The sequence below is a fragment of the Myotis lucifugus genome, unplaced genomic scaffold (assembly GCF_000147115.1).
Source record: "Myotis lucifugus unplaced genomic scaffold, Myoluc2.0 scaffold_28, whole genome shotgun sequence".
Taxonomy (NCBI): domain Eukaryota; kingdom Metazoa; phylum Chordata; class Mammalia; order Chiroptera; family Vespertilionidae; genus Myotis; species Myotis lucifugus.
Window position 1 is genome coordinate 4447260 of NW_005871076.1, and position 19163 is coordinate 4466422.

Here is a 19163-nt window from a genome sequence, read left to right on the forward strand (position 1 = left end):
TCTTATGGCCTTGGAGAAGAGAAATATTACACTTTTCTGTAAATCTTTAATTATCACACCCCACCGCAATTTATATTTGTCCCATTTTCAATAAGGGAACCAACAACCACAAACATATTTGAACCAATTCACCTAGTGACAGTTAAGTGTTGTCATTTAAAATTTTTCATTATCTGTTTTAAATTAAAATGTAAATTAAGCCCTAATTTAGCCAATATCTGTGTATACTTTTTAAAACATGCAAACGAAATGAAAATATATGGGCTACAATGAAAAATATTATATATTATATAGTATAGAGTATAGGGTATATATAAACCGCAATTTAGGATTAACTGCATTGAAACTAAGAAAAACACTTAATTGTCTGGATTTATGTTTAATTATATATAGCTAATGTGTCTCACAATGAGAGTGTGAGGTACAAATGTATTAAAAATGTTTCAGGATATATTGTTTTAGGATTAACAAAAATTTCAAGACCATCACAAGGTGACTTTGTATGAAAGAACAATTGCAACACAGATAAACAAAGAATTTCCAACACCCCCATTGTATGCTCCCCAAATCAATAAAACGCAAAATCAAGATATGTTTAGCCGGTGTACCTTTTACCTCTAAAATAATGAATTGAAACCTAATTATACTTACAGGAGGAGAGAGTTTTGAAGTAACTCACCTGTTGCAACTTGACTGAATCAGATGTCATTTGGGGATTATCATTACGGGTACTCTCAAACCAAGAGGCTTCACTACATAGAAGATCTTGTGGTGGAGCATTTTCAGGGTTTATATTGACAAATTTAAACTCAGTCTTGGAGGAGTGCGAGGCAGCGCATAAATTGTAGGAATAGGGCAAAGTCCCGTCGCAGTAGTTGGGGAAAACCCCAGGTCCAGCCTTGGAGCAGACACCGCCTGTCTGAAAGCAACTCCAGGCAGCGGGGCTGGAGGAGCGTCGCAGGGTCAGGGCGACCGCCAGAATCACCGCCAGTAGGAAGAGCACGGAGATCAAGGTCAACGCCACCACCAGATAGAACTGCAGCTCAGCCTGGGGGTCAGAGGATGCTGGTTGGTCACCTAGGTCTGGCAGTACATCCTGCAGGTTATCAGCAAAGACCAGGTGCAGCGTGGCGGTGGCTGAGAGGGGTGGCTGTCCCCCGTCCCGCACGGCCACCAGGAGACGCTGGCGGGCCGAATCCCTGTCGCCCAAAGGTCTGGCCGTGCGCACCTCGCCGGTTCGCAGCCCCAGGCTGAAGAGTCCGGGCTCGCTGGCCTGCAGCACGTGGTAGGACAGCCAGGCATTGTGTCCCGAGTCCGCGTCCACCGCCACCACCTTGGTGACCAGGTAGCCCGGCTGCGCGGCGCGCGGCACCGTGTCGAAGAGCGCAGAGCCGTCGGGCCCCAGCGCCGGGTACAGCACCCTGGGCGCGTTGTCGTTGCGGTCGCCCACCAGCACGCGCAGGCTCACGTTGGCGCTGAGCGCGGGCGAGCCCTGGTCCCGCGCCTGCAGCGTCAGCTCAAAGGCGCGCAGCTGCTCGTGGTCGAAGGCGCGCTGCGCGAACACCACCCCGCTGTGCGCGCTCACGGACACGTAGGACGACAGCGCCCGTGCCTCCAGGTCGCTGGCCACGATGGAGTAGGACACCTGGCCGTTGGGTCCCAGGTCGGGGTCAGAGGCGCTGACCTGCGCTATGGAGGCACCCGGTGGGTTATTTTCTGCCACGCGGACCAGATAAGAGGCCTGGTGGAAAACAGGAGCATTGTCATTGACATCATCGATGTTTAAGGTGACACTTGTTTTGGAGGAGAGGGGAGGTTTGCCCTTGTCGGTGGCTGTGATGGTGATGTTGTATTCCATAGTCTGCTCTCGATCTAGGGCTCCATCTGTCACCAACTTGTATGTATTTTTTGTATCTTGAACTATTTTAAATGGGGAGTTTCCATTTAGTTGGCATAGGATTTCCCCATTAAAGCCAGAATCCAGATCATGAGTTTTGATCAGGGCAACAACAGTCCCCAGCTCTACATCTTCTTGTATATGTTTAGATTCAGCATCCAAGGTTATCTCAGGAACATTATCATTTTCATCCAAAATATCTATCTGTATTTTACAATGTGCTGTGTGACGTCCACCATCCTTTGCTTCTACCCCAATTGTGTAGCGCTCTCTCTCTTCAAAGTCCAGTCCTCCACCAGTGGAAACTTCCCCTGTTTGACTGTTCAGCTTGAACAGCTGTCTCACTGCCTTACCAATGTTGATAAAAGTGTAGGTGATTTCGGCATTGATGCCTTCATCCAAGTCAGTGGCCATCACTCTTAGCACAGAGGAGCCAACGGGCAGGTTCTCTGGAACACTGACCCTGTAGGTGTCCTGGGTGAACACTGGGGGGTTATCATTTGCATCTGCTACAATCACCCTGATCTGGGTAGTGCAACTTCTGGCAGGCTCACCCCCATCCACAGCAGTGAGGACCAGGTGGTGGTAAGACTGCTCTTCCCTGTCCAGGGGAGCCTTCAGTACCAGTTCTGGGTACGTAGTGCCATCAGGGTTCTCTTTCTGGGTCAAAGAGAAGTGTGGGTTGGGGCTGAGGTAGTACTGCTGCAGGGAATTGACCCCTACATCAGAGTCTTGTGCGGATTCCAAGGCAAAGGTGGCTCCAGTTAGGGCCAGTTCACTGATTTCCAGTTCAGTGGTATTTTGGCTGAAGGTCGGTGTGTTGTCGTTGACATCCTGAATCACCACGGCTATATGAAAAAAGTTCAAAGGCTTTTCAGCAACCATTTCGAATTCCAGAACGCAGGTTGACTTCTTGCCACAAATCTGCTCTCGGTCTATACGGTCGCCCACAAGTAAGTCCCCGTTCTCGGTGTTCACTGTAAAGAATTTCTTCTTGGCACTAATCCGCAGGTTCTGAGTAGGCAAATCTCGCACACCAAGCCCCAGATCCTTGGCGAGGTTCCCCACCAGCGAGCCCCTGGCCAACTCCTCGGGAATCGTGTAGCGGATATGCTCGGCGAGCGCCGGGCAGAACAAAGGCAACAGGAGGAGAAAGGGCATTCGCCTCCGCCCAGCCTGGCCCTGCGGTCCCCAGCGGTTTCCCATCCCGCTTTCTGAGCGTTTTCCTTACTGATTCCGAGGAGCAGCGATCGATCCCTAAATAATCCCAAGAATTCTCTGAGCAAGAGTGATTCCTTGATTTGTCTTGGCAGGCAAATTCTCTGATAGCTAGCTTCTCTGCGGAGAGCCGGAGAGTGCACAGTTCTTCCGATTCCTCGGTCTGATGGCGATTCCTTTTCAGTCAAGAGCCGACACTTCGCTCAGTACTAGCCGACAGCGGCACCCCGCGTCTCGGACGCAGAACTGCAGTAGTGGTTACTAAATCAGCTCCAAATCGGAGCCGCCTAGAAGACAATTCCACTGTGTCCTGATGCAGATACTTTTCTTCCCATTTTACAAGGATATAACATTTTAAATGTTTACTATATCTTCGGTCTGGTTGTCATTTCTTTGAATGTGAACTGTACTCATCCAAATTAAGTGAGTTTTACTCGTCAGAGAGCAGAAGTACCTTGCTGAAGATATGTATTGACATAGTCGTGCTTTTAGTTTTCATTGCCATAAAATGGTCATAACAACATATTCCCTGCTTACCTTAGTAGAACTGAGGGCAAAATAAAATAATATATAGGAAGTAATACAAATGAAATAGTGTTGGTGGTGGCAGATGGTGTAATTCATAAATTCTTAAAATGACAATTTGTATGGTTATTCCACTCTAGTTTCTTTTCTTGTTACTTAGAAAATTAATAAATCTCATAGCTTTTAGTTTTATCCTATGCTTCACTTTCTTCTATCTTATCTTTATCATCTTCTTCCCAAAGTAATTGATAGATATCAAGGAGATTGGTGGTCTTTACAAAATAGAAGTATGATAAGAAGCAAGATACTCTATTTTCCTTAGTTTCCAAGTATCTACTGCCAATTAAATGATTGTGATTTAAAAATTATACTACTCATTTTATTTTTCCGCAATACATTACCGTCATCTTTAATTGCATTGTTTCTTCTCAAGTATCTTAACAGTGGTGAGTTATTCGGATTATGGGGGTGAAGTATGAGACTAATGATTATATATCCCAAAGAGAGTAATCTATGTTGTCCACTTTTCTTTGGGCCCCAGGTCATACTTTGATAATTATTGACACTTTCTTTGTCAATAAGCATGCCAATTTCCATGTTTCTGATGGATGTATTACAGTTTCTATTCCATTTCCAAACTAGAAATATTAATAAAGAAATTGTTTTAAACCTACATAATGTCATTCTAAAATTTGACAGGTGTGTAGCAATGTTGAACTCATAATGGAATACTATTAGAGCAACTTAAACTGCTCATTGTATTTAGCATTCTAGACAGAAACTCATTAGCATCTCTATACAAACATAAAAACATTACTTACTCAAGACTTTGTTCCAAAACATGACTGAGTAAGTGCCTTTCCACCACATATGAACACTTCAATTAGTACAGGAAAGTCATTTTTTTCAGAACACACATGAAACTAAAGATTTAAACATTTTAAGAATATGTGGTATAGAGTATGTACACATGCGGAGTGTGTGAATCAAGCATTTTATTATGTAAAGTATACTTAAAATATACTCATAAAATTTAAGACCCATAGACCAGGATTTTATTAAGAAAAATCTATTAATTTAAGATAAGCACAGCCCCTGATGAATGAGCTGTAAACATTGAAACCATTGTAAAGTTGAATTGATTTTCCAAACACAAATGTAAAGTTTATCCAAGTTTATAAAGTCTATAGAGGTTTAAAAGGTATTTCTCCATTGCATGAAAAAGTTAACTCAGGACACATACCCAACTCTATAACCTTTTCTTTAAAAAATGCAAAAGTGAGTTTTTATATAGAAGTGAATGATACCAGTATCTATCATACAGATTCTCTTGTTACTCTTTAGATGCACTCACTATTCAGTGAGTCTGTACATTTTACATGAAGGTCAGAATTGTCTATATATAGACATAATTAGATCCTCTTCAAATAAATGTTTAAAAAGTATTTAAAAATAAAAACCAAGTGGTCCTATGTTCCCAAATGTATCAAGAAACCTTTGATATGGTTGAGTAATATAGCCTATTATCCCATTAATATTTTATTTCCATTTCCTCCCATTTATTAATACTTTGTAGCTGATGTTCAAACTGTTGAAAGCACAAAATTTGAAAGATAAAAAAAATCTTTTGAAAAGAAGCTTCTGAAAATCATCTCTAGTAAATCAGATGCCAAAAGTGAATAGGGTAGTTCTTCCATGACACAACATATACTCATAAAATGTGAGACCCAGAGACCTGCCTTTTATTAAGAAAAATCTTAATTTAAGTTAAACATAGCCCTGAGGAATTAGTTTTACAATTTGAAACAATTTAAAAGTTGAATTGACTTTCCAAACACAAATCTTAGTCTCTTATAATAAAGCAGAATTATATGCAAATATTCAGGTAGATATTGATTCTGAAAAGTGAAAGGGTTACCTATAACTAGAAGGTGCAGGTATGTGGCATATTTGAATTTGATGAATGTAGCGATGTCTAAATCTTTGGAGATTTTAAACTGCATCACAGAATAAAGCACAATTGTAAGGCCCCTCACTGATTTCTTCTCTCAACTAATACACACATCTAATAATTTCATGGTTTAACCCAAACTTTCCAGATTTCAGAACTCCATAAACATTATCATCAATATAAATTTAATCTTTTTTCTGACATTTCTCATGCAGACTTTTTCTGTATTTGTCCAGTGATTTATTAAAATATGTAAATTATTTCCTTATGCAAACAGCAGATATGCTAAACCACAATATCCTTTCTAAAACATATTCACAATTGGTGTTTAGGCAAATATTCAAAAGAAAACATTATCTAACAGTTAAACTAATCAAACAAGATAATAACAGTTCTGAGTATAAGAGAGTCTTTGTGTGAAGTGGTTATGTTTAACCACTTCTAAAGTACTTGTTTAAAAAATAATACTCTTTTTATTTAAGTGTATGGATATCAGCTAGATTTTCTAAAATATCCACATATTGAAAAAATAAGATACTATATCCAAAATGTAATTTGATAACAAATGGAGAAAGCATTAATTATCAAATTACACTAAGCTAATCTCTAAATAAAGCAAATAATGATTCACTATTTATATAATTAACCTATTTGAATGTGGAAGAAAAATAACGGAGGAAACAAATGAACAAAATGCTCTAAGAAATCCCTACTAAGAAAGAAAACTCACCTGAACAACTTCTAGTTCTTCATTTGCATTTATCTTCTCTGATATCAGAAGAGGCTCGCTTTTCGCACAGCTCTCCTGGCTGATGAGTGTGTCAGCATAGTTGGGTTGGGGGAAGATCAGGTGACTCTTCCCTGAGTCAGCAGTGAGGCAGACCTCATGGGAATAGGTCTGCAGGAACGCCTGCACCCCGTCCATGCCCACAAAGTGCGAGGCAGGCACACCTGCCAGCCCTCCTCCTGAAGCCTGGAGCAGACGTGATGTGTGCCAGCGCCTCAGCCTGAGTGCCAGCAGGATGATGACAAAGGCTAGAAAGACGCAGGAGACCGAAGCCACTGCCACCACCAGGTACAGCGTTAGGCTGGAGTCATCAGGGTCAACAGAGGGCTCCAGATTGCCCAGGTCAGCCAGGACATCTGGGATGCTGTTAGCCACAGCCACGGTGAGTGTGACAGTGGCTGAGAGAGGGGGCTGGCCATGGTCCTGGACCACCACCACCAGGCTCTGCTTGAGCGCGTCTCTGTCCAGCAGGGCCCGTGCAGTGCGCACCTCGCCAGTGTGCAGCCCCACCATGAAGAGCCCTGGCTCACTGGCCTTTAGCAGACGGTAGGACAACCAGGCGTTCTGGCCTGAGTCTCTGTCCACTGCCACCACCTTGGTCACCAGGTAGCCAAGCTCTGCAGAACGTGGTGCCAGCTCCACACCGGTGGAACCATCAGTGGGAAGTGTGGGGTAGAGGATTTCAGGAGTGTTGTCATTCTGATCCAACACGAACAGGCGCAGTGACACATTACTGCTAAGTGGAGGGTCTCCACTGTCGCTGGCTGTCACCCACAGTTGCAGGTCTCTAACCTGCTCATAGTCAAAAGAGCTCAGTGCATACAGAACACCGGTGTCAGAGTTTATGGAGACAAAGGAGGAAAGAGGCGTTCCCTGAAACATGTCCTTGGCTAGAGAATAAGTGACCTGAGCATTGTTGCCACTGTCGGGGTCATTGGCGGTCACAGAGAAGATTGAGATGCCTCTGGGATTGTTTTCTGGAATATAGGTAGAGTATGACGTGTGAGGAAAGATGGGAGGATTGTCATTGATGTCTGCCACTTTTAGGGAGATGTGGTTTTCTGTAGACAGGGGTGGGTTTCCACGGTCAATGACAGTTATTGTGATGTTATAATCTGAGATCTCTTCTCTGTCCAGGGTTCTAGTTGTCAATAAATGATAGTAATTATCAACTGATTTTTCCAATTTAAAGGGCAAGTTCCCAGAGATAGAACATGCAATCTCCCCATTCTCTCCAGAATCACCATCATGTACACTAAACAATGCAATTACAGTTCCAGGAAGACAATCTTCGGAGACGGAACTGGCGAGAAAGGTGAGGATCATTTCCGGGACATTGTCATTCACATCCTGTACTGTGACCACCACCTTAGCGCTGGCAAGGAGAGCACCTCCATCCTGAGCTACCACTTCCATGAGGTAGAATCTGGACTCTTCATAATCCAGTGACTGCACTGTTGAAATTTCACCCAGGTTGGAATCAAGTTGGAAAGTCTGTGAAATTTTGTCTTCTTCATTGCGAAAAGAGTAGGTCAATTTTCCATTTATTCCCTCATCTGGATCCGTGGCGGTTAGCGTGAGCAGCCGCGTGCCCACAGGTATGTTCTCTGGAACACTCACTCTGTACTCGGATCGAGTGAACTGGGGCGCGTTATCGTTCGCGTCGAGGACCATCACGCGGATGTGCGTAGTGCTGGAGAGTATGGGGTCTCCGCCATCTAAAGCTGTGAGGAGGAGGTTGTGAACAGCCACTTTCTCCCGGTCCAAGGGCTGTTCCAGTACCAGCTCGGGATATTTTTGTCCATCACTTCCACTTTTCTCATCCAGAGAGAAGTGCATATTGGAACTGAGCTGGTAACTCTGGAGGGAGTTCACACCCACATCCGCATCTCGAGCAAAGGGAAGCACTAACCGTGTCCCTGTAGCAGCATTTTCATTAACTTTTACTTTTACTTCCTCATCGCGGAAACGTGGGAAGTTATCATTAATGTCGATTATTTCTACTTCTACGCCATAAATTTTTATTTTATTCTCAACCAAGATGTTAAAACTCACCAGACACCGCGCGCTCTGAGCGCAGAGCTCCTCCCTGTCTATCCTGCCCGCGGTGACCAAGCTGCCACTTCCTGGGTTCAGAGCAAAAAGCTGAGTCCTACCTCTAGAGACGATGCGGACTCCTCGCTCCGCCAGTTCCTGAGGCTCCAGCCCGAGATCCTTGGCGATGTTGCCCACGAAGGAGCCTTTGTCCAGTTCCTCCTGCACTGAGTAGCGGATCTGCCCGGCCCTGGCTCCCCGCTGCATCCCCAAGAACAGCAGGAGCAGGAGCAGCTCTCTGCAGCCCCAGCCCCTCCGAGCATCCGCCATTGCCTTCTTTCCGACCGGTTTTCTCTTAGTTCTGGTTCCTGCCTGCTGTTTCCTTACTTCTTAAAAGCCAAAGGGTACAAATTCCTTGTTGGAAATGGGAGAGAGGCGCGGGTAGAAGGCTTTTTCCAGGAGCTTGTCGGTCCTGTGTGTGTTTAGTGCGGAAGAAGCTGAGAGTCGGGTCGCATCTAGCAGCAGCTTCTTTCCCAATTTGGTGAACAGCGACGCTCAGAGTCCTAACCAGTTACTACACCAATTCTGTTTTCATATCCTGTTTTATTTTATTTCTAATAATTTGGCCGCATCCTTTACGTATTACTGCGTGACACTGTTTATATTTAATTAAGGTTTAATTTTGAAATAGCAAGACCCATAAACCCCTGAGATCAATATAATAATTAGATTATTTTTACTCTTTAGAAAAGTTTTATTTAATGTGCCATTGAGCCTATGTCCTTTATTTACTTTTTACCTAAATTGAGTCCATTAAATTAGAACATTGTAAGTCTTACTTTTGTAGGTTTTAAGATTTCATCGTTGTATTAAGATATATTTATGAAAACGTGCCTATTTGTACATCAAGAATGCCAAGGAATAAGTCTAGCTCTCAATGCACCTTTGCAAAAAGGTCTACTGAGTCATGCAAATTGTATTAGTTGTCATATGCAGAAAGAACTGAGAGTTCATTTTGTTATATGTGAGGTCTTTGAGAAAGTTTCCAGTTTTTCACACTAGAAATAAAGCAGTTACACTATATTAGACTGAGAGTTTGAGTTGGGTTAGCTATGCATTATGCATATTTTCCTATTACCATGTCTAAATTGGAGTCAGACATCATACAGTGGCAGACTCTTGGGGGGAGGGAATCTATATAGTGACTTTAGCAAATGGCTTTAGTTCATCATCCATGCAGAAAATATGTCTATAACTTAACAGTGAGCAGGCAGCCCACTGGACTTTCTATGTTGAGGAAGATATTTAAAGTGATCACCTTTATATAGTAGCAAAACCTCATGATTAAAAAAATGGACATGTTGGGGAGTCCATTGTGTGAGAGAAGCAATTTTTACTAAATGGTACCTTCATAGGGAATTGAAAAATTAAGATATTCTATATCTATAAATAGAAAATTCAGAAAATAAAGTTTTAAGTACAGAATGTGAGTATAGGTTACAAATTTTTTTTCAAAGTACAGTTTTCACAAGAGCAATTTGTTACTATACATGAGAGAAAAATAATTCTTCCATTATTAAGCACACTGTTAGTAGCAGATACCACAGACCTCAAACTTTGCCCATCCTTTTAGAATAGATCTGGAATCCCAGACACTTAGCTTGTAAAGACACTTGGGTTGCTGGTGTGTTCAGGTTAGTCCTACCCATGTTCTGCTGTTGACAAGCCATGACACTGGGGACAATTTTTCCTTTCTTTAGTTCCAAGTTTTCCCAAACTAATAAGATGGGAAGCTCCTTTACTCTGAAATAATATAATTTAAAGAGGAAGTGAAACTAAAATTTGAGTAATAAAAGCCCTGAATATGAAATAAATAGTTTAAGATGCCAATAGTATTAAATCTTCAGAGGCAAGGATTGTAAAGATGAGGAAGAAAGAGAAGTATCTCATTTGGTAAAGCCTTGTAATTCTGAACAAATAACTCTCACATATTAGATAGAAAACCACGTCAAGATTTGGTTAGATAAAATTAAGATAATTAGGGCAGAAAATTGCCTAAATCCAATCCACACGACAATTAAATCTGAAATGAAGACTCCTATTCCACATGGTGCTTTATCAATAAACATTAGAACCCAAAGTGAAAATAGGTTAAAACTCACCTTTAAAATAGTATCTGAGGCAAATGAGCCCTGAGTATCTCCATGATTTGTACTTGGTACCCAAGAGGCATCTTCGCAGAGGAGATCCTGAGGGGGAGCCACATCCGGGGTTATGTTGAGAAAATTAAACTCTGTCTTAGCTGACTGTGAGGCAACACACAGATTGTAGGAATAGGGCAAAGTCCCCTCACTGTAATTGGGGAGAACCCCAGGTCCAGACTTAGTATTGAGACCAGGCTGAAAGCAGCCCCAAGTGGCGGCACTGGAGGAGCGTCGCAAGCGCAGGGCGACCGCCAGAATCACCGCGAGGAGGAAGAGCACTGAGATCAAGGCCAAGGCCACTACCAGATAAAACTGCAGCTCAGCCTGGGGGTCAGAGGGCGTGGGACTTTCGCTGAGATCCGGAAGGGCCTCTTGTAGGCTGTCAGCAAACACCAGGAGCAGCGTGGCGGTGGCTGAGAGGGGTGGCTGTCCCCCGTCCCGCACGGCCACCAGGAGGCGCTGGCGGGCCGCGTCCCTGTCGCCCAAAGCTCTGGCCGTGCGCACCTCGCCGGTTCGCAGCCCCAGGCTGAACAGCCCGGGCTCGCTGGCCTGCAGCACGTGGTAGGACAGCCAGGCATTGTGTCCCGAGTCCGCGTCCACCGCCACCACCTTGGTGACCAGGTAGCCCGGCTGCGCGGCGCGCGGCACCGTGTCGAAGAGCGCAGAGCCGTCGGGCCCCAGCGCCGGGTACAGCACCCTGGGCGCGTTGTCGTTGCGGTCGCCCACCAGCACGCGCAGGCTCACGTTGGCGCTGAGCGCGGGCGAGCCCTGGTCACGGGCCTGCAGCGTCAGCTCAAAGGCGCGCAGCTGCTCGTGGTCGAAGGCGCGCTGCGCGAACACCACCCCGCTGTGCGCGCTCACGGACACGTAGGACGACAGCGCCCGTGCCTCCAGGTCGCTGGCCACGATGGAGTAGGACACCTGGCCGTTGGGTCCCAGGTCGGGGTCGGAGGCGCTGACCTGCGCGATGGAGGCCCCGGGCGGGTTGTTTTCTGGCACGTGGACCAGGTAGGCTGGCTGCTGGAAAACCGGGGCGTTGTCGTTGACGTCGGTGACGTGCAGGGTGATGGTGGTGCTGGAGGAGAGGGGCGGCTTGCCCCTGTCGGTGGCTGTGATGGTGACATTGTACTCCGGGGTCTGTTCTCTGTCCAGGGTCCTGTCTGTCACCAGCTTGTAGTAGTTCTTTGAGTAAGATTTTAATGTAAACTCCGTCTTTCCCAATAGGCTGCAGTAAACCTCTCCATTTTCTCCAGAGTCTCTATCTCTTGTTTTTATCAAGGCGATCACCGTTCCTGGTGGTGAATCCTCTGGAAGAGGAGTAAACACGGAGGCCACAATCACTTCAGGGGCACAATCATTCTCATCGAGAATTTCGACTTGGATACTGCAGTGGGCTGCTAGATCTCCAGGATCTTTCGCTTCTATACCAAGGGTGTAACTATTAGCCATTTCGAAATCAAAATGATCCTTCGTGGTGATTTCTCCTGTTGTTTCATCTAAGTTAAAAAATTGTTCCACTTGTTCGTCCACATTATGAAAGGAGTAGGTGACCTCCGCGTTAATGCCCTCGTCCTGGTCCGTGGCCGTCACTTGAAGCACAGGGAAGCCGGGGGGCACGCCCTCCCTCAGGCTGACCCTGTACACGTCCTGGCTGAACACCGGGGGGTTATCATTGGCATCCGTGACTTGGATTTGGATCTGGGTGGTGCCACTTTTGGGTGGGTCTCCACCGTCCACAGCTGTGAGGACCAGTTGATGGAAAATCTTCTCTTCTCTGTCCAGAGAATGTTTCAGGATCAACTCAGGATATTTACGTCCATCTGGAGTCTGTTTCTCCGTGAGATCAAAGTACTCATTGTCATTGAGGTGGTACCTTTGCAGTGAATTAGGACCAGCATCCGAATCCAGGGCCGGGTCTAGTGGAAATGTTTTACCTGGCTTAGTGGATTCTCCTATTTTTAAATCAATCTTACTCTGTTTGAATAAGGGCATATTGTCATTTATATCCTGCACTACTACTGCTACATGGAAAATATTTAGTGGTTTTTCAGCGACCGCATCAAAATCCAGAATACACAGAGGCTTCTTCCCGCAAATCTGCTCTCGGTCTATTCTGTCGCTCACAAGTAAGTCCCCGCTGTCAGGATCTACAGTGAAATAGTCCTTCTCCGCGCTAACCCGCAGCTTCCGGGCCGGCAGATCCCGGACTCTGAGCCCCAGATCCTTGGCGAGGTTTCCTACCACCGAGTTCTTAGCCAGCTCCTCGGGGATTGAATAGCGGATTTGGTCCGGGAGAGCCCCGCGGAACAAAGAAAGCAGAAAGGGCAACAATACCTGCCGCCACCGCCCCGCGCTGCTCCTCTCCGCGCTCAGCCTCATCCTCTGTCTCCCTCCGCTGCTGCTCTGCTCCTTGGCCCTAGGCCGGGGGGGAGGAATAATCCCTCCGTGGATGGCAAAAATCCGGGGTAGGGGCAATTCCCCTGCTTTGTTTGTATAACCGAATCTGTACTGGCCTCCTCCGTGCGGTTGGTTTAAACAGGAAGTTACCTTCTGAGAGGCTCCCGAATGCATCTCAGACATCTTCCTGCTCTTCTTTTAACCTACAGCGACGCCCAGGGGTTTTCCCGTGAAACTGCTCCAATGGCTTGTGCAAAGTACTTTTTTGCTCTTGCGGATTTATAAAGTATTTATTTGTTTAAATAGGTATATATTCATATAGTTCCAAAGGTATATTCAGCATATTCTATAGACTCTCCCTCTTTGTTTTCAACAACACATTTGTCCCGGAAGAAATAAGTGTTCTTTTTGTGTGTACTATCCCAGAGAAATGTTTTGTATAGTGAAGCAGAATTTTATAAACGTCCCCCCTGCTGAAACTCTCCTTCTTAAGTTGAATTGAGGCATAGTTCACAATCTATTGATACAATTTCCAGGTATCCAAACACCACTAATTTGTGTCGTCCTAGACATTCATGAATCCCAAACTAAGAGAACTGAATGAAGTCATAAGGAACAGAAGTTGCATAGCCTTTGCATACAAAATATTTCCCCTTATATCAGATCGTTGCAGAGCCACAAAGTGACGGAGCTACCTGAGGGCAATTTGCAGGAACAGGGGTGAGGCCTACTTATCAGATTGTATACTTTCATTCATATATGAAAGTATACAATATACCATGTTTTGCAGCTTGCTTTGTTTACTCATTATATCTTGCATTTCATATCAGTACATAAAGAAGTTTTCCATTTATTTCTTATACCTATGTAGTAGCCCACCATATGGTTGTACAATAATTTATTTAACCAGAAACAGTATTTTCTAAAAGAAAATCAGTACCCATTCAAACAAAAATATATTTTCCGTATGTTATTAGGTTATAAATTATCTACTGCTGCTCTCCTAATCATTTAAAATATGTACCATTCCGATTCTGAAATATATTCTAATATCACCATCCAAATATGTTTGACACAGTTAGAGACAATATTTCCAAGTTATATTTTAAAGCTCTAGTATTGTAAATAATCTCTCCTCAAATATGATTTATTGCTCAATACCCACTTGTTACTTGCTTTTTCCTCCCCATGCCAGTTGGTTGTATCATATCACATTCTTATTTATTATATTGTATTGCACCACAACTTCCCACAGAGACAAAAAAATCTAGAAACTGGAACTCTCCTTCTTAAGTTGAATTGAGGCATAGTTCACAATCTATTGATACAATTTCCAGGTATCCAAACACCACTAATTTGTGTCGTCCTAGACATTCATGAATCCCAAACTAAGAGAACTGAATGAAGTCATAAGGAACAGAAGTTGCATAGCCTTTGCATACAAAATATTTCCCCTTATATCAGGTCGTTGCAGAGCCACAAAGTGACGGAGCTACCTGAGGGCAATTTGCAGGAACAGGGATGAGGCCTACTTATCAGATCAGTTCTGAAATTGAGTTACCTGACCTTTATAAGGAGATCCCATGATGAAAAAAGGAAGTATTTTTTAAAGTTATGTTTCCTTAGAAATAGAGAAAGGTCTCATAGTGATGCCATAATAGGTAATTTATTTTTTTAAAATATATTTTATTGATTTTTTATAGAGAGGAAGGGAGAGAGATAGAGGGTTAGAAACATCAATGAGAGAGAAACATCAATCAGCTGCCTCATCAGTTCTGAAATTGAGTTACCTGACCTTTATAAGGAGATCCCATGATGAAAAAAGGAAGTATTTTTCAAAGTTATGTTTCCTTAGAAATAGAGAAAGGTCTCATAGTGATGCCATAATAGGTAATTTAGATATTATTAAAATGAAATGATTGAAATAAAATGGGCGATATTTTTGGAAATCACAGAAGTGCATAGAAGGAATCACACACAGTCACTGCTAGTGCATCTCAGAAACTGCAACCACAAAATATTTACAATATACCAATCCAATTGAGAAGCTATCACTGTTAAAGGTATAGCTAAATTTTAAATATTTTCCACAGTATTTATAAACTGCCATCGTTCAATTATAATGGAAAATACCCTTTCAACTAAAAAAAGGAAATTTCAAGAAAAATATGCTGGGGTTTAAAAAGAGAAAAATTTACTCAGTCCAGATTCAACAATAGGTTCATAAGAGAGAATGTTTAAATATGAATTTTCACAATTGCCTTTTATTTCACACTTTGATACTTTCAATAAGACTTAAAGGAAAATGGCTTTAAAGATCTGAGGTACAGTAGTTAGAGATATAAAATTAAGAAATTGTTGCTGAAACTATTACTTGATGAAGACTACAAAGAATAAGTAAAAAAATACCTTTTAGGTGCAGGAACCATTATAAATCATTATTGAAGGATCATTTGCCCTCCCCTTTAAAGCAATAGAATACTAAAAAGAAGTATCTTATGTGATTTGGAACACATCTTATACAACCAGAGCTTATAAAATTAAAGACACAGCTGTCTGCCTATGGGTGGCAAGATTGACTTACCTGATGAAGATTGGGGTCTTCTTTTATTTTAAGTAAATCCTGAGTTATCAAAAGTGGCTCACTTTTCTCACAGCTCTCCTGGCTGATGAGTGTGTCAGCATAGTTGGGCTGGGGGAAGATCAGGTGACTCTTCCCCGAGTCAGCAGTGAGGCAGACCTCATGGGAATAGGTCTGCAGGAAAGCCTGCACCCCATCCACACCCACAAAGTGTGAGGTGGGCACACCTGCCAACCCACCTCCTGAAGCCTGGAGCAGACGTGATGTGTGCCAGCGCCTCAGCCTGAGTGCCAGCAGGATGATAACAAAGGCAAGGAAGACACAGGAGACAGCAGCCACTGCCACCACGAGGTACAGTGTGAGGTCTGAGGCCTCTGGAGTTGAAGGGATCTCAAGACTGCCCAAGTCAGCCAATACATCTGGGATGCTGTCAGCCACAGCCACAGTGAGTGTGACAGTGGCTGAGAGAGGGGGCTGGCCATGGTCCTGAACTGCCACCACCAGGCTCTGCTTGAGCGAATCTCTGTCCAGCAGGGCCCGCGCAGTACGTACTTCACCCGTGTGCAGCCCCACCACGAAAAGTCCAGGCTCACTGGCCTTTAGCAGACGGTAGGACAGCCAGGCGTTCTGGCCTGAGTCCCTGTCCACTGCCACCACCTTGGTCACCAGGTATCCAGGTTCTGCAGAGCGGGGTGCCAGCTCTACACCAGTGGAACCATCGGTGGGGAGAGCGGGGTACAGTATTTCAGGTGCATTGTCATTCTGATCCAGAACAAATAGACTTAGAGACACGTTGCTGCTAAGAGGAGGGTCCCCACTGTCACTAGCTGTCACCAGTAGTTGCAGGTCTCTAACCTGCTCATAGTCAAATGAGCGCAGAGCATACAGGACTCCTGTGTCAGAGTTGATAGAGACATAGGAAGAGAGAGGCTCCCCCTGGAGCGTGCCCTCAGCCAGGGAGTAAGTGACTCTGGCGTTCTCAATGCTGTCAGGATCCTGGGCGGTTATGGATAAAAAGGAGGCTCCTCTGGGGTTGTTTTCAGGAAGGTAGGCAGAGTAAGAAGCATGAGGGAAGGCAGGCGGGTTGTCATTGATGTCTGCTACCTTCAGTGAGATGTGAGTTTCTGTAGACAGTGGTGGAGTTCCGTGGTCAGTGGCCATTACTGTGATGTTATATTCTGAGACTTCTTCCCTATCCAGAGCTCTGTGTGTCAACAATCGATAATAATTTCCATAGGTCTTTTCAAGTGTGAATGGCAGATTATTTGGAATAGAACATGTGACTAGGCCATTCTCTCCTGAATCACTATCATGCACATTGAAAAGTGCAATTACTGTGCCTGGGGAAGAGGTTTCTTGGATAGAGCTGGTGAGAGATGTAACCGTCACTTCCGGAGCATTGTCATTTACATCCAGCACTGTCACCAGGACCTTACTTCTGGCTCGGAGGCCAGGCCCATCGTGAGCCTCTACATCTATATCATAGAATCCAGAGTCCTCATAATCCAGGCCCTCCAATATTGTTATGTCCCCAGTCACAGAATTCAACTGGAATAGCTGGGATATTTTATCTCTTACTTTCCGGAAAGAATATGCCACTTCTCCATTGGCTCCTTCATCTGGATCAGTGGCTTTTACGGTGAGAATTCGGGAGCCCACGGGCACATTCTCCCGAACACTCACGTGGTACTCGGGCTGAGTGAATAGGGGGGCATTGTCGTTCGTATCCACCAGTGTTACGTGAATTCTGGTAGTGCCAGAGCGAGCCAGGTCGCCTCCATCGAAGGCGGTGAGGACCAGATGGTGAACTGCCTCTTCCTCGCGGTCCAGGCCGCGCTCCAGCACCAGCTCAGGGTACTTTATCCCATCGGCTCCGTTTTGCACGTCCAGGGAGAAGTAAGCATTTGAGCTGAGCTGGTATCCCTGCAGAGAGTTTACCCCTACATCCGGATCAAAGGCTTCAGGAAGAGGGAATCTTGTCCCAGGACTTTCATATTCAGCGACTTTTATTTCCCTTTGCTCTGTCCCAAAGTTGGGCGCATTATCATTAACATCGATTATTTCCACTTCTACTCCAAAAATCTTTACTTTGTCCTCTAGGAGAATCTCCAGGCTTACCACACACTTTGGAGATCTATCGCAGAGCTCCTCCCGGTCTATCCTGCCCGCGGTGACCAAGCTGCCGCTTCGCGGGTTCAGGGCAAAGAGCTGCGTCCTACCTCTGGAGACGATGCGGACTCCGCGCTCCGCCAGCTCCGGGGGCTCCAGGCCCAGGTCCTTGGCGATGTTGCCCACGAAGGAGCCTTTCTCCAGCTCCTCAGGCACCGAGTAGCGGATCTGTTCAGCCCGAATTTCCCATAGGGCCCCCAGGAGAAGGCAAATCCCAACTAACCGGCTGCAGACTGGACGATAAAGAGGAACCGCCATTACAGCGCCGCCGCGGAGAAGCTTGCGCTTGGGTTTTCCCTCGGTGGAGGCCTAAGGAGTCCCAGGATCTGCGCGGTCCCAGATAGTGTATTTTCACCGTTGGCTGTTGGAGTTCTGGGAGTCCAGTTAGAAGCTTTTGTAAAGTCCCAGGGTCAGTGCTTTGTGATGCAGAAATTTTGTGGTTCGGATTAAATTACTGGTTGTCTTTTCCCCATCGGTGAACAGCGACACCCAGAGTCCTAGCCTGTTATTGCAACCTATTCTTGGTAAAGCATCCCCTGTGTACACCCTTTATTTTCCGTATCCTATCTCCCCCAAAAGAATAAAAGTCAAACTCCTGTTGTTTTATTTGCAATGAAAATAAACAATCAAAATCTTTCTGTACAATAAGACCTATAAAGTAATTAATGGTCCAGAGAAATATGATTTCGTTGTTTGCTAAGAATTTTTCTACCTCATTTAAGTTTTTGCATTATTTATTCTCATAGTCCATTTTCAGGACAGTGTATTGTGTAAGAGACACATTTACCTATCCTGGGAACAAGGATGGACTTGAAGAATGGAACAACAGGTGAAAAGCCAGTGTCTGGGGAGTTGCAAATCTGGGCTCTAGTCCCAACCTATGCAGAAACAAGTTTCCTCACATGAATGGATTTTCTAGAATGGAAATCTTTTAGTTCCCTTGTAAGAAAATATCTACTGTTCAAGAGCTAGTCTTATGTCTGTATCAATGTGATTAGCAAATATAGGGGTAGGTTTGGGAAGAGAATTTGCTCATTAAGTTTCTAGGCCAAGGGCTATGTTTGTGACTATCATGTTCAGAGTGCATCCTCACACTTTAGAGCACCACCTTTCATGGAGTATGCAGCAAATAGTTTGTCAGTGTTTAATAAATGAGTCACTAATGCAACTGCAAAACCTAAAACAATGGGTAAATAACTCTGATCTTAAAAGTAGAAACCAAAGATAAGAAGGCAGAAAAGTTAGAATAAAGCACTATAAAGAGCAGACAATGTTTCAGTGATCTTTTTCACATCAGGACACATCCAGAAGGTACTACTTTCCCATTGTTTCTAAGTTTACTTTAGCTTTTATTTTAGAAATAACCAGTAAAAGGAAACATTTTAGTATATATATATATA

The 19163-nt window shown here is 44.4% G+C and overlaps 3 protein-coding genes across 6 annotated transcripts in view; all 3 read right to left on the reverse strand.

Moving 5' to 3' along the window:
* Positions 1-19163, reverse strand: part of LOC102437860 (protocadherin gamma-C4) — a 148880-nt gene that overhangs the window by 115568 nt on the left and 14149 nt on the right. For 2 of the 4 annotated variants that reach the window (XM_014453790.2, XM_014453799.2), the window contains exon 1: positions 10575-13147. In XM_014453790.2, the coding sequence (XP_014309276.2) occupies positions 10575-12995 (2421 nt within the window). In that variant the 5' untranslated portion in view covers positions 12996-13147. Of the gene's footprint in view, positions 1-679; positions 3253-10007; positions 10216-10574 lie in introns of those variants that run through there. The other 2 variants (XM_023752037.1, XM_023752033.1) reach the window with 2 other exon arrangements.
* Positions 6304-8915, reverse strand: LOC111825478 (protocadherin gamma-A5-like). Its single transcript, XM_023752081.1, has one exon. It carries the CDS (start codon positions 8740-8742, stop codon positions 6304-6306), a length of 2439 nt encoding a protein of 812 aa, XP_023607849.1. The 5' UTR covers positions 8743-8915.
* On the reverse strand, positions 15574-18148 carry LOC102434897 (protocadherin gamma-A4). The gene has a single exon (XM_006086604.3). It carries the CDS (start codon positions 18019-18021, stop codon positions 15574-15576), a length of 2448 nt encoding a protein of 815 aa, XP_006086666.1. The 5' UTR covers positions 18022-18148.

Bases quoted from the DNA above. Each gene is read 5' to 3' on its own strand.
- LOC111825478 (XM_023752081.1), bottom strand. From the start codon at position 8,742: ATGGCGGATGCTCGGAGGGGCTGGGGCTGCAGAGAGCTGCTCCTGCTC.
- LOC102434897 (XM_006086604.3), bottom strand. From the start codon at position 18,021: ATGGCGGTTCCTCTTTATCGTCCAGTCTGCAGCCGGTTAGTTGGGATT.